General features: G+C 40.8%; 2 protein-coding genes across 2 annotated transcripts; both read left to right on the top strand.

The window, feature by feature from the left end:
• Window positions 1-10,194: 10,194 nt before the first annotated feature.
• LOC128015097 (uncharacterized) lies at window positions 10,195-10,797 on the top strand (the record flags this gene model as incomplete). Its single annotated transcript, XM_052598793.1, has 1 exon — window positions 10,195-10,797. A coding segment is annotated over one exon (603 nt), but the record flags the coding sequence as incomplete, so codon positions are not given.
• LOC128015098 (uncharacterized) lies at window positions 10,797-11,970 on the top strand (the record flags this gene model as incomplete). Its single annotated transcript, XM_052598795.1, has 1 exon — window positions 10,797-11,970. A coding segment is annotated over one exon (1,014 nt), but the record flags the coding sequence as incomplete, so codon positions are not given.
• Between the last annotated feature and the right edge of the window lie 2,121 nt (window positions 11,971-14,091).

Consider the following 14,091-nt stretch of genomic DNA (forward strand, 5'->3'; position numbering starts at 1 on the left):
GAAATGAAGTGGAAACAAGCCCAAATATGCTAAAAACCATCTCTCTCAGTTAGAGAATGTTGCTTCATTCCATGTTAAATACAAATCTTGCCAAAATGATAGATGACTCTGTCTTGTGATTAGAAATACTTTTTGCAAGACAGAAAGACAGTTTTCAATGTGTTAGAATTCCTATGCACATAAACTTGTGTTAGAGCCTCAATGCTCAGGTTTGTCAGTTCACAGCATTCTGAGATCACTAATGCTGAAATAGTGTTTCTGTTGAAATGAAGTGGAAACAAGCCCAAATATGCTAAAAACCATCTCTCTCAGTTAGAGAACTTTGCTTCATTCCATGTTAAATACAAATCTTGCCAAAATGAAAGATTCCTCTGTCTTGTGATTAGAAAGGCTTTTTGCAATACAGAAAGACAGTTTTCAATGTCTTAGAATTCCTATGCACATAAACTTGTGTTAGAGCCTCAATGCTCAGGTTTGTCAGTTCACAGCATTCTGAGATCACTAATGCTGAAATAGTGTTTCTGTTTAAATGAATTGGAAACAAGCCCAAATATGCTAAAAACCATCTCTCTCAGTTAGAGAATGTTGCTTCATTCCATGTTAAATACAAATCTTGCCAAAATGATAGATGACTCTGTCTTGTGATTAGAAATGCTTTTTGCAAGACAGAAAGACAGTTTTCAATGTGTTAGAATTCCTATGCACATAAACTTGTGTTAGAGCCTCAATGCTCAGGTTTGTCAGTTCACAGCATTCTGAGATCACTAATGCTGAAATAGTGTTTCTGTTGAAATGAAGTGGAAACAAGCCCAAATATGCTAAAAACCATCTCTCTCAGTTAGACAATGTTGCTTCATTCCATGTTAAATACAAATCTTGCCAAAATGATAGATGACTCTATCTTGTGATTATGAATGCTTTTTGCAAGACAGAAAGACAGTTTTCAATGTGTTAGAATTCCTATGCACATAAACTTGTGTTAGAGCCTCAATGCTCAGGTGTGTCAGTTCACAGCATTCTGAGATCACTAATGCTGAAATAGTGTTTCTGTTGAAATGAAGTGGAAACAAGCCCAAATATGCTAAAAACCATCTCTTTCAGTTAGAGAATGTTGCTTCATTCCATGTTAAATACAAATCTTGCCAAAATGAAAGATTCCTCTGTCTTGTGAATTGAAATGCTTTTTGCAAGACAGAAAGACAGTTTTCAATGTGTTAGAATTCCTATGCACATAAACTTGTGTTAGAGCCTCAATGCTCAGGTTTGTCAGTTCACAGCATTCTGAGATCACTAATGCTGAAATAGTGTTTCTGTTGAAATGAAGTGGAAACAAGCCCAAATATGCTAAAAACCATCTCTCTCAGTTAGAGAACGTTGCTTCATTCCATGTTAAATACAAATCTTGCCAAAATGAAAGATTCCTCTGTCTTGTGATTAGAAAGGCTTTTTGCAATACAGAAAGACAGTTTTCAATGTGTTAGAATTCCTATGCACATAAACTTGTGTTAGAGCCTCAATGCTCAGGTGTGTCAGTTCACAGCATTCTGAGATCACTAATGCTGAAATAGTGTTTCTGTGGAAATGAAGTGGAAACAAGCCCAAATATGCTAAAAACCATCTCTCTCAGTTAGAGAATGTTGCTTCATTCCATGTTAAATACAAATCTTGCCAAAACGATAGATGACTCTATTTTGTGATTATAAATGCTTTTTGCAAGACAGAAAGACAGTTTTCAATGTGTTAGAATTCCTATGCACATAAACTTGTGTTAGAGCCTCAATGCTCAGGTTTGTCAGTTCACAGCATTCTGAGATCACTAATGCTGAAATAGTGTTTCTGTTGAAATGAAGTGGAAACAAGTCCAAATATGCTAAAAACCATCTCTCTCAGTTAGAGAATGTTGCTTCATTCCATGTTAAATACAAATCTTGCCAAAATGATAGATGACTCTGTCTTGTGATTAGAAATGCTTTTTGCAAGACAGAAAGACAGCTTTCAATGTGTTAGTATTCCTATGCACATAAACTTGTGTTAGAGCATCAATGCTCAGGTTTGTCAGTTCACAGCATTCTGAGATCACTAATGCTGAAATAGTGTTTCTGTTGAAATGAAGTGGAAACAAGTCCAAATATGCTAAAAACCATCTCTCTCAGTTAGAGAATGTTGCTTCATTCCATGTTAAATACAAATCTTGCCAAAATGAAAGATTCCTCTGTCTTGTGATTAGAAAGGCTTTTTGCAATACAGAAAGACAGTTTTCAATGTGTTAGAATTCCTATGCACATAAACTTGTGTTAGAGCCTCAATGCTCAGGTGTGTCAGTTCACAGCATTCTGAGATCACTAATGCTGAAATAGTGTTTCTGTGGAAATGAAGTGGAAACAAGCCCAAATATGCTAAAAACCATCTCTTTCAGTTAGAGAATGTTGCTTCATTCCATGTTAAATACAAATCTTGCCAAAATGAAAGATTCCTCTACCTTGTGAATTGAAATGCTTTTTGCAAGACAGAAAGACAGTTTTCAATGTGTTAGAATTCCTATGCACATAAACTTGTGTTAGAGCCTCAATGCTCAGGTTTGTCAGTTCACAGCATTCTGAGATCACTAATGCTGAAATAGTGTTTCTGTTGAAATGAAGTGGAAACAAGCCCAAATATGCTAAAAACCCATCTCTCTCAGTTAGAGAACGTTGCTTCATTACATGTTAAATACAAATCTTGCCAAAATGAAAGATTCCTCTGTCTTGTGATTAGAAAGGCTTTTTGCAATACAGAAAGACAGTTTTCAATGTGTTAGAATTCCTATGCACATAAACTTGTGTTAGAGCCTCAATGCTCAGGTGTGTCAGTTCACAGCATTCTGAGATCACTAATGCTGAAATAGTGTTTCTGTGGAAATGAATTGGAAACAAGCCCAAATATGCTAAAAACCATCTCTCAGTTAGAGAATGTTGCTTCATTCCATGTTAAATACAAATATTGCCAAAATGAAAGATTCCTCTACCTTGTGAAGTGAAATGCTTTTTGCAAGACAGAAAGACAGTTTTCAAAGTGTTAGAATTCCTATGCACATACACTTGTGTTAGAGCCTCAATGCTCAGGTTTGTCAGTTCACAGCATTCTGAGATCACTAATGCTGAAATAGTGCTTCTGTTGAAATGAAGTGGAAACAAGCCCAAATATGCTAAAAACCATCTCTCTCAGTTAGAGAATGTTGCTTCATTCCATGTTAAATACAAATCTTGCCAAAATGATAGATGACTCTGTCTTGTGATTAGAAATACTTTTTGCAAGACAGAAAGACAGTTTTCAATGTGTTAGAATTCCTATGCACATAAACTTGTGTTAGAGCCTCAATGCTCAGGTTTGTCAGTTCACAGCATTCTGAGATCACTAATGCTGAAATAGTGTTTCTGTTGAAATGAATTGGAAACAAGCCCAAATATTCTAAAAACCATCTCTCTCAGTTAGAGAACGTTGCTTCATTCCATGTTAAATACAAATCTTGCCAAAATGAAAGATTCTTCTGTCTTGTGATTAGAAAGGCTTTTTGCAATACAGAAAGACAGTTTTCAATGTTTTAGAATTCCTATGCACATAAACTTGTGTTAGAGCCTCAATGCTCAGGTGTGTCAGTTCACAGCATTCTGAGATCACTAATGCTGAAATAGTGTTTCTGTGGAAATGAAGTGGAAACAAGCCCAAATATGCTAAAAACCATCTCTCTCAGTTAGAGAATGTTGCTTCATTCCATGTTAAATACAAATCTTGCCAAAATGATAGATGACTCTATTTTGTGATTATAAATGCTTTTTGCAAGACAGAAAGACAGTTTTCAATGTGTTAGAATTCCTATGCACATAAACTTGTGTTAGAGCCTCAATGCTCAGGTTTGTCAGTTCACAGCATTCTGAGATCACTAATGCTGAAATAGTGTTTCTGTTGAAATGAAGTGGAAACAAGTCCAAATATGCTAAAAACCATCTCTCTCAGTTAGAGAATGTTGCTTCATTCCATGTTAAATACAAATCTTGCCAAAATGATAGATGACTCTGTCTTGTGATTAGAAATGCTTTTTGCAAGACAGAAAGACAGTTTTCAATATGTTAGTATTCCTATGCACATAAACTTGTGTTAGAGCCTCAATGCTCAGGTTTGTCAGTTCACAGCATTCTGAGATCACTAATGCTGAAATAGTGTTTCTGTTGAAATGAAGTGGAAACAAGCCCAAATTTGCTAAAAACCATCTCTCTCAGTTAAAGAATGTTGCTTCATTCCATGTTAAATACAAATCTTGCCAAAATGATAGATGACTCTATCTTGTGATTATAAATGCTTTTTGCAAGACAGAAAGACAGTTTTCAATGTGTTAGAATTCCTATGCACATAAACTTGTGTTAGAGCCTCAATGCTCAGGTTTGTCAGTTCACAGCATTCTGAGATCACTAATGCTGAAATAGTGTTTCTGTTGAAATGAAGTGGATACAAGTCCAAATATGCTAAAAACCATCTCTCTCAGTTAGAGAATGTTGCTTCATTCCATGTTAAATACAAATCTTGCCAAAATGATAGATGACTCTGTCTTGTGAATAGAAATGCTTTTTGCAATACAGAAAGACAGTTTTCAATGTCTTGGAATTCCTATGCACATAAACTTCTGTTAGAGCCTCAATGCTAAGGTTTGTCAGTTCACAGCATTCTGAGATCACTAATGCTGAAATAGTGTTTCTGTTGAAATGAAGTGGAAACAAGCCCAAATATGCTAAAAACCATCTCTCTCAGTTAGAGAATGTTGCTTCATTCCATGTTAAATACAAATCTTGCCAAAATGAAAGATTCCTCTGTCTTGTGAATTGAAATGCTTTTTGCAAGACAGAAAGACAGTTTTCAATGTGTTAGAATTCCTATGCACATAAACTTGTGTTAGAGCCTCAATGCTCAGGTTTGTCAGTTCACAGCATTCTGAGATCACTAATGCTGAAATAGTGTTTCTGTTGAAATGAAGTGGAAACAAGTCCAAATATGCTAAAAACCATCTCTCTCAGTTAGAGAATGTTGCTTCATTCCATGTTAAATACAAATCTTGCCAAAATGATAGATGACTCTGTCTTGCGATTAGAAATGCTTTTTGCAAAACAGAAAGACAGTTTTCAATGTGTTAGTATTCCTATGCACATAAACTTGTGTTAGAGCCTCAATGCTCAGGTTTGTCAGTTCACAGCATTCTGAGATCACTAATGCTGAAATAGTTGTAACACCAATGAGCGGATGGTATTCAACCATCTGTTCCATGTTAATGAATCCTGACCCTTTTGAGAACTTCTACACTCAAAGACCAGAACGTGAGTTAAAGAAAAAACAAGGACTTTCGTTTTACAACCCTCTTACAACATAACTCACCACCCTGGGCGCCACCATGACAGCAACGTCCTGGCGGGGATGAGAGTTATAACACCTTGGAGACTATCCAGAGATGCGATATCGAACTTCAAAAGGGACGACAAACACCCCCCCTTTCTTGATCGCACATTCCAGTGAAACAGACGCCCACACATTCATGAGACGCACACACACTCAAAAAACAGGCACAAGCATTTTTGGCTGGCCCATGGACCTTATTTTACTTAAACTACCTCTAAATGTATTTTAATGTCTCCCTTTTTGTGCTCAAATGTATGTATGCGGCATAGTGGAATATATGAATGTTACTGTGTGTTTAATGCAAACTTTAGATGCATTTAGTTAATAGTAAGTCTGTATCTTTGGATACGGGACTGGTAAAAGCCTAGTTCTTGGGGTCTGGATAATCGTAAAAACACGACTTTAACGAATCTTGATAGTAAATTACAAAAAGATGCATTGTTTCAGAGGAACGATCTTGCTTAAGGAAAATGTGTAACTTTGACATCGCCATAAATTAGACCAGTGGGCGGAAATCAGCAAACAAAGAAGATTTTTCCCGCCTTAGTTTGTTTACACTTCATTGGCTCATACAAAAAAATAGGTGTAAACCTAGATTTGCGTAAAAGCTCAGGGAAACCTGTATTCTGGGCATTCCGCCAGAGAGAAAAGAGGATTCCCAGCTTTGCAACCGGACTTCAAGAAGTTCTCCGTTATTCTTCTTTACTTTTCGTTTCATTCTAGTTTTTCTTTATTGTCTGCTGATATTTGACTTCGTTCAATTGCCCTCACGAGCCAAACGAACTTAAGTCTAGTCATCTTTTGGCAAAGTTTACCTTCGCGTTAACCATCGAGCTCGCGCATCATCTGCTCTGGAAAGAACCACGCTGAGGCCGCACAGACCGGACAATTTGAGCGCAGCTACGCACAAGAGCCAGATCAAAGCAAGTACTTTCTTATATCGCAACTAAAATTGCTGTTTAAGGTTGTCTAGGCTATTCCATGTTTGTGAAATCATCCAATGACTTGGGGTCTCTTGCAAAGTTAACTGTTTGAAATTGCCACGCTGAGATTGCTTTTCACTTTCACTTTCTCTCCCTCTCTCTCTCTCTCTCTCTTTATCTCTCTCTCTCATTTATCTCATTATTATTCTTGTTCATTTACCTCGTTTAAATTGTATTTTCGTTTTGCTATATACTCATATTTACTCCGTGTGAATTGTAGTTATGTACTCTTTAGTCTGTTTTTATTAAATCCTATAATTTGCTTGAATTGAATTGTTTTATTGCTCATTGAGATCGAAGTCCCTGAATCGTGTGATCTACGCTACGAGCTTTGTTTTATATGAATTAATTTTCAGTAATCTTAGTAGTACAGACACAGAAAATATTGTTTTTTCCTGATCAGAAGATTAATATTTCTTGGAGTTTGTAAGAAGGGTATTTTTATTGAATTTTGATAAGGAAGTCTAGCTTCCAGTTCGCTGGACGAACAGATTGTCTAGAGTAACTTAAATTAATTCTAGTAAAGGTTACCTTTAAATGATTAAATATTCCCTCTTTGGGTAATTTAATATTTGTAAGCAATAAGCACGTTATATTCATAGACTCATGAATATTCACTTCATTTGAGTTAATTATTCCCCAGAAAGTGATTGTTGCTACATTAAATGGTGGAGTTTAATTTGGGCAGCGTTCAAACTTTGTTTTTGTGAGCAATATTCATTTTCATTTTCACGAGCATTTTTGGATGTTAATATTATGTATGCGCATTTTTGAATTGTGAGTTAAGTCGCGCTTCGAGCGAACTTATTTGGCACAAAGGCAACTGTTCAGCACAGCAGACTAACAGTTTCTAAAAATACCTATAGTCACTGTTATTTTAATAAAAGTAAACTGCAGTAAATGTTAAAAGTCTCCTGTCAAGAGAAGACCAACATTTTCATATGAATAATTAAAAGATGAAGAAATCTTTTATTAATTGTAATATGTAAATCTGAACCTGAGCGATGTTCCTCTGATTCAGTTAAAAAGGCCTTGCATATTAAGTATCGTTATTGAATTTCGTGGTGAGCCACAGTGATATTCAAAATTTAAACGATAAAAACTCCTGGTCTAAATTGGCTTAGCTACCCGATTTTAAACCTAAAACATTTAAATCATAAGTGCTATTTTGTTAAATGTTTATGGGAGGTCAACAGATGGACAAAACCTGTTATTAACAGTCGTGTGTTGGTTAGAGAAAAGCTCCGGCCTCACGCGCTGTTTAATTTAGCACCTCAAGGGTCATAAAACCTTTGTCTGTTTGTGAGTTGCGATTTTGATGCAGAGAATCAGCGCTGATGAGCGCACAGAGATTAGATCATAGTGAAACTGACTGTCATTCCGCTATCTAAACACCAGAGGGAATTTTAGAAGTTTCAAGTTGCCCTGTCTTCTGATTCCGGCTTGCATGAGTGCCATCTCGTGGCCGTTTCAGATAAGGCTCTCGAATTACTAACCTCTATTTCTCTCTGTGATTTATTGAATTAGCTGTCTAAATTATCAATAATTATTTGCATTAACAGCTTTGCTCGTGCGAATATTATTTCAGCATTAGACAATTTTTGCCTGTTTTTGTTCACATTTACTTTGAATTTGGTTCAAACATGATTTGAATTAGAATTTAATTGTTTAATAGTGCAAATTAAGTGTCTCAGCCCAACCACTGATTAACCCATTTAGAAGGAAGTAAGCCATCTAGTGGCAGTAACCTGTTAAGTCAGTTCACAGCTTGCATCTCTCTGATCTCTTTCTTTTCGGTTCTGTTTTGAATTGCTTCATCTACTTTTACCCTTTCTGATTAATTTCATAATTATTAATGATACATTACTGTTATCGTTGGGTATTATAGGGCATTTATTCCGATTTTTCCAATTAATTCTTCTCACCTGCTTATTTTAAATTTAGATTTAAACCAGTTTTGAATTTTTAATTTGAATTAAGTTTTCTGCCCACCAGGTTAAGCCACAGAGAGTGAATACGCCCCCTTTGTGGTGAAAACCAGCTTCTTCTTCTCCCGTGCTCATTCCTGTCTTTTGTTATTTATTTTGTTATTATTATTATTATTTTTTTTTTCTCTTTAATTTTTTTTTTTTATATTATTAATTTTTATTATTATTATTATTATTATTATTATTATTATTATTTTTTTTTAGTTTTAGTTTTTATTCAACTTTTTTTTTTTTTTTTATATATAGCCCTTTTTGTTGTTTATCTTTCTTCTCTCTTTTGGCTTAGGTTATTTTGATAATTACCATCATTATCATAAGCTTTTGTTTTTGTTTTATCATCATTAGGTAAAGCTGTTTACCTCTCATTTCTACATATATATTTACTCAGTTGATGATTAAACAAACCAAACCTTAATTCACTTTAAGTTTCCTTTGTTCATCCTTTGTGTATTTGATTGTAGAACTCCTTTGGTGATAGGACAGTCATCTCAGGTTTCCAGTGAGCAAGGGGGCCAACCGGCGTTGCCAACACTGGCCGTGAGTGAAACTCGGTCCCTCTTATCTCTGTTCGTTTGCGCCACGCAGTGGAAGACATCAGCAATTTGGCACTCCAACGGTGATCAATCAGTCCAGCTGACACACGACGCAATCTCTGGGACCAGTACCTAAACCGGGGGCTAAATCGGGGCCCACTTTCTTTTCTAAAGAGAGGGTTCTGGGGAACAGCCCAATTTTGTAGTGCTGTCTGGCGGTTGACATCTTGGTGTTGCCGGTTGTGTTAAAAGTCACAAGCTGTTTGAGAGGGCGCAACGTCAGAGTAACGGAGGGCCAGGGACACTGCGGTTGAGTGTTTGGGAGCGCCAGGGAGGCTGACCGTGCCGCTGGATTCCACCAGGTGAACCAAAAGTGATAAAACCTATCCACTTATTATAAGGCGCAGAATATTAGATATTCCCCCTGATATTTATGTTAAGTGTTTGGTCCATTTTCCTCTGTAAGCCACACCCTTCTCCTAGGTCTCTTACTCCCCTAGCCGCACGTGCTGTAGGCCCCTAGCAGAAACTCTTGTGAAAAGCAGCAGGCTTAGTTTTTTTTTTATTCTCTACCTAACACTTCTAGCGTTCTTATTCATTCCATTTCATTGCAGACCAATTTATTTGGTGTTTTGTTTTCACGGTGCTCTTTCCTATCTTCACTTTTTTTTTTTTGCATGCTGTTGTGATTCTGTTTCTTACAGTTCACCGAGAGACCCCAAGGAGAGCTAAGTAGTAGAGCGACAACCGAGCAGCCGGTGTCACCAGGTGACCCACGAGGCTATCCCCTGTCAAGTCTCTATTTTGGGCCGACCCTAATTGGACCCGCCTCCCTGTCTAACTGTCTGCATCAGTTAGCCAAAATTCTTAGAGACGGCATAGCCGTACGATAGCTCGTTAACCAGAGAACGAACTTGCATTGGCCTCTTTGTGTGTGTGTTGTGCTTCTCTTGTCCGCAGTGAGCCAAGATGTCGCGTGCATCCAGTCCCGCAGTCCCTTGGGATCAGCTAGCGACATGGCTGGAGACGATGACGACCTCCTTCCTGCCAAAGGACACCAGTGACCTGCAGCACTTGAGCCAGGGACAACTGGATACTGAGATGGACCAGCTGATGGCGAACGATCCAACGCAGAGTTACACCCACAAAGAACTTGCCAGGATCACAGGGACCCTAGCTCACCTCCTCATCGCCCAGGCAAGGATCAGCGAAAGGAGCAACCACGACTTGGAGCAGGAAGCCGCGGCTCTGAGACTTTGAGTGGAGGAAGCCCTACAGCATCAGGCCCACACCCAGAGTCGTCTAGATAAGCTACTTCTCGAGACCCAAGACCAGCACGAGAAAGAGAACGCTACAGATCCAGAACTACAGAAAGAAGTGGAAAGACTTCAAAATGCCCTGGAGAATCTTCGTCTGGACACAGACCAAAGAGAACATTTGGAGAGAGAAACCCGAGAGAGACTCGAGGCAAAGCTCCGACAAGGTGACGCTCTCCTTGAAAGGGCTGAAATCGAACTGAAAGAAAGAGATGCTAAAGTGAAGGCCTATGAAAATCACCTGGAAATGGCCCGAGCTGAAATCCACGACCTTACACAGCGTAAAGACTCTCTAATAGATGAACTTGACATGGTTCACAGAGAACTGAAACATTCTTATAGCCTGCAACGTGAACAGAAAGAGGAAACACACTCCACAGAGTTTCCCCTGGCCAGTGAACCCCAGCGTGTCAGCCAAGAACTTCGAGCTGGAAAAGGGGGTGAAAGCCTGCTTTTCAAAATGTCACCACAGGGGTTCGCCTCCACGAACCCCTGTCAGCAGTGGGGGAAGGAAAACCCTTCCAGAAAGTCCGGGTCACCAGCCACGGACACATAACTCCAAAAGAACTGGACAAGCTAGCTAGAAACATCCCTACGTTCAACCCAGATCCTGCAGGAGGCCACGACATTCACGCTTATTTACAAGATATAGACTTTCACTTGCAAACTGTCACCAACGTAACCACTTGGGACAAATTGTACCTGCTCAGAATTACGTCCAGTCGTGAGGTACGCAGTTTCTTAGACCGTCAACCAGAGACTGTCAAAATGGACTACCAGCAACTGCGAAAAGCTTTGGTGCGTGAATTCTCTGATCCAGAATCAGACCAAGGGCTAGTAACCGCAATGGACCTCAAGCAAGGTCGACTTGAAACCCCACCAAATTTCTACAACCGACTGCGACGTGCCTACTTCGGAGCAAGGAATGAACCAGGCATGGAGGAAGACGTCAACTTCCGAACTTTGTTTCTGCGAAACCTCCATCCTACTGTCAGCCACCATTTGGGAGTGTTAGCGTGCCCGCGTAGCATGTCAACGCAACAATTACGTGATTTAGCACATAAGGCGTACACCAAACAAAAGACTGTGTCAGAAAAGACTGTAAAGCACCCAACTATTTGCTCTGTCTCTGAGTCCCATTCAGAGTTGACCCTAGAGGGCGCCCAACAGCACCCCAGTTATACACCCATCAACCGAGAGTCAAGACCGTTCCAAGCCAGCAGAGGGCAGCGCGGTCGCGGTGGTGGTGCCCGTCCGAAGCACCAGAACGACCGCTCTGGAATATCCTGGGACCGGCCTCGCCCCTCCCATAACCAAAAGGGGGGGGCCACCTGGGAAGCCGGCCGGCGACCCAGAACTAGCCAACCTCCAGCCTCCAGAACACCAAGCCCAGGGAGGCGGGAGGGCGAACACTCTCGACGTGATACTTGGAAACTCAAGGCTGAGCCCACATCTAAAAAGGAAAGTGCAGCCACATCCGAAGCTGCAGAACTTCTGAGAATACTGAGAGAGTTCCTTCAACAGAAACCTCACAAGGAGGACAAGAAGGATAAACCAGACACCGCATGACTAAACCTTATGCCTGAAACCAGCACCACTCCCAACGTCTCCACAACTGAACCAAGCACACAGAACACTGTTTGTCAACCACGAACTATTGAACTAGCTGTTGCCTCATCAAACAATAGCAACACCCACTCAGTCCAGCTGACGTCTGCACCTCCTGACCAAGAAAGCATCATTCCACACACTGAGGTGCCAGAAAGTGCTGTTTTGGTTATCTGTACCCACAACGAAACACACAAAACATACCCTAACTGCTTATCGATCAACACACAAGCCCCAACACCAAAACTCCTGGGGAACCTGATCGAGAAGGGAGTGGCTCGGAAACTCTACCTAACCATCACTTTAGAAAAGGAAATGAGACTCGAAGCCCTTGTGGACACAGGGTCAGACCTCACGTTGATTTCGGCTCAACTATTTAATAAGCTCAAATTTGAAGCTCAGAGACAGAATCGAACTCTAAATTTTCACACTTGCAAGCTGAATGTGCAGTCATACAGCCAAAATGACATCCAGCTCAGAAATTTAGCTCCCATCCACCTGACGATCGGACCTATGAGCCTAGTACATCCTATTTATGTCTCACCAATGAACAATTATTCATTTCTCATCGGGAAAGACCTGCTTGATCGCTTTGAGCCTTTACTAGATTTCAAACAGCTGAAAGTCTGGGCTCAAGTGCGAGAACCTCTTCCCCTCCAACCACACAGGTCGCCGGTGCCAGACGGTCAGGTCACAGAGGTCACGAGAATTCCCACAGAGCCAGACTGTCGGGTCACAGAGGTCACGGGAACCCCAGCAGCCAGCCATAGGTATCCAGCCTCAACAACAAACCAAGGCTCAAGTTCGATCCTCTGTACCTTCAAGGCCACTAAAGACTCTGATACCTACTGCCCCAAGGTCAAAACCGAACTGCAGCTGCATGATATAACAACAACGGACAGTATTCTGGCCATATGGGCAGACAACTCAGCCATTAGTCTGTCACTGTACAATGCAATCACTGAGAAGACACCTGACCTCCCTTATGCCAGCAAGCGCACTCGTTTCCCTTTGAACTCACACCCATCCTCAATGGTGTCTGCTAGAGGAATCTGCGCTTTGCATGTGAAATGGAATTATCGGTGCCTGACTCATTATTTCCTGGTCCTTCCGGACCTGCCACACAATGTTTACATTGGAGCAGACCTCTTGATTCGCCTCAAGGCTCATGTGGACACCTTTAATGAAGTTGTATGGGCCCCATTGACTTTGCAGCCACACGTTTCCATCAACCATGACAACCTCATATCAGGGCAGACCATCCCAGAAGTCTGCTCTTTAGTCAACGAACAGGAAACGGTGGTACCAGCTTACACCAAAGGGGTCGCTATTCGGCTCAACATGCGATGGGGTCAAACCTTAAACCACACGCTGGGTTTCTTCCAACCCTCACCTGAATGTGTGGAACTTGGACTCACACTGGAAGCCACACCCCTCACTGAAGTGTCATCTCGTGTAGTCTACATCCTGTTCAACAACTGCACGGCAACTGACATCAACATTCCCAGGGCCTACCGGCTGGGATGGCTAGTAAGCCATGACTTTCATGATTTTGAACTTGTACTACCTGTCATTGGTCCCATTCCACCCGCACTGATACCCGAAGGGAGTACAGACAGTACATTGTTCACTGCACCCTTCAAACTCATTGCCATCACATCTGTTATGTCGGTGCCTAAAGACCAAGTGTGCAGAACGGAGCTGACCGAGGACGAACACCTCACAATATACACAGTCTCCCACAAGAACGTCGGTGAGGCTCATGAACCTACTACACCTCTCAATGCCAACCCGACTGATGACACACCGATGGAGGAGCCTTACCCAGGTTTTGAATCTCAAGTGCAGCAAATTCTACAAGACGCTAATGCACTTCAAAGCGATACGGATCGTCAAGGACTCAGACAAGTTCTGTATAAGTTCAAAGAATCCTTTGCCAAAGACTCTCTAGACTGTGGTCTCATCAACCTCCACACGGTGCGCATCCCTACGCACCCTGATGCTCCTCCTACTTTTGTCAGACAGTACAAGATTCCCATCGCCTCACACGAACCAGTGCAGGAGATCATCGAATCTATGCTTGAAAAGGGGGTCATCCGTCCATGCAACAGCACCTACTCAGCCCCCATCTGGCCCGTCCTCAAACCTAACGGCAAATGGCGACCCACCATTGACTACAGGAAACTGAATCAACAGGTGCCGCTGTCACGATGGCCCATGACCCAGCTAGAACAAGAACTAC

The sequence above is a fragment of the Carassius gibelio genome, chromosome A6, assembly GCF_023724105.1.
Source record: "Carassius gibelio isolate Cgi1373 ecotype wild population from Czech Republic chromosome A6, carGib1.2-hapl.c, whole genome shotgun sequence".
NCBI classification, from domain to species: domain Eukaryota; kingdom Metazoa; phylum Chordata; class Actinopteri; order Cypriniformes; family Cyprinidae; genus Carassius; species Carassius gibelio.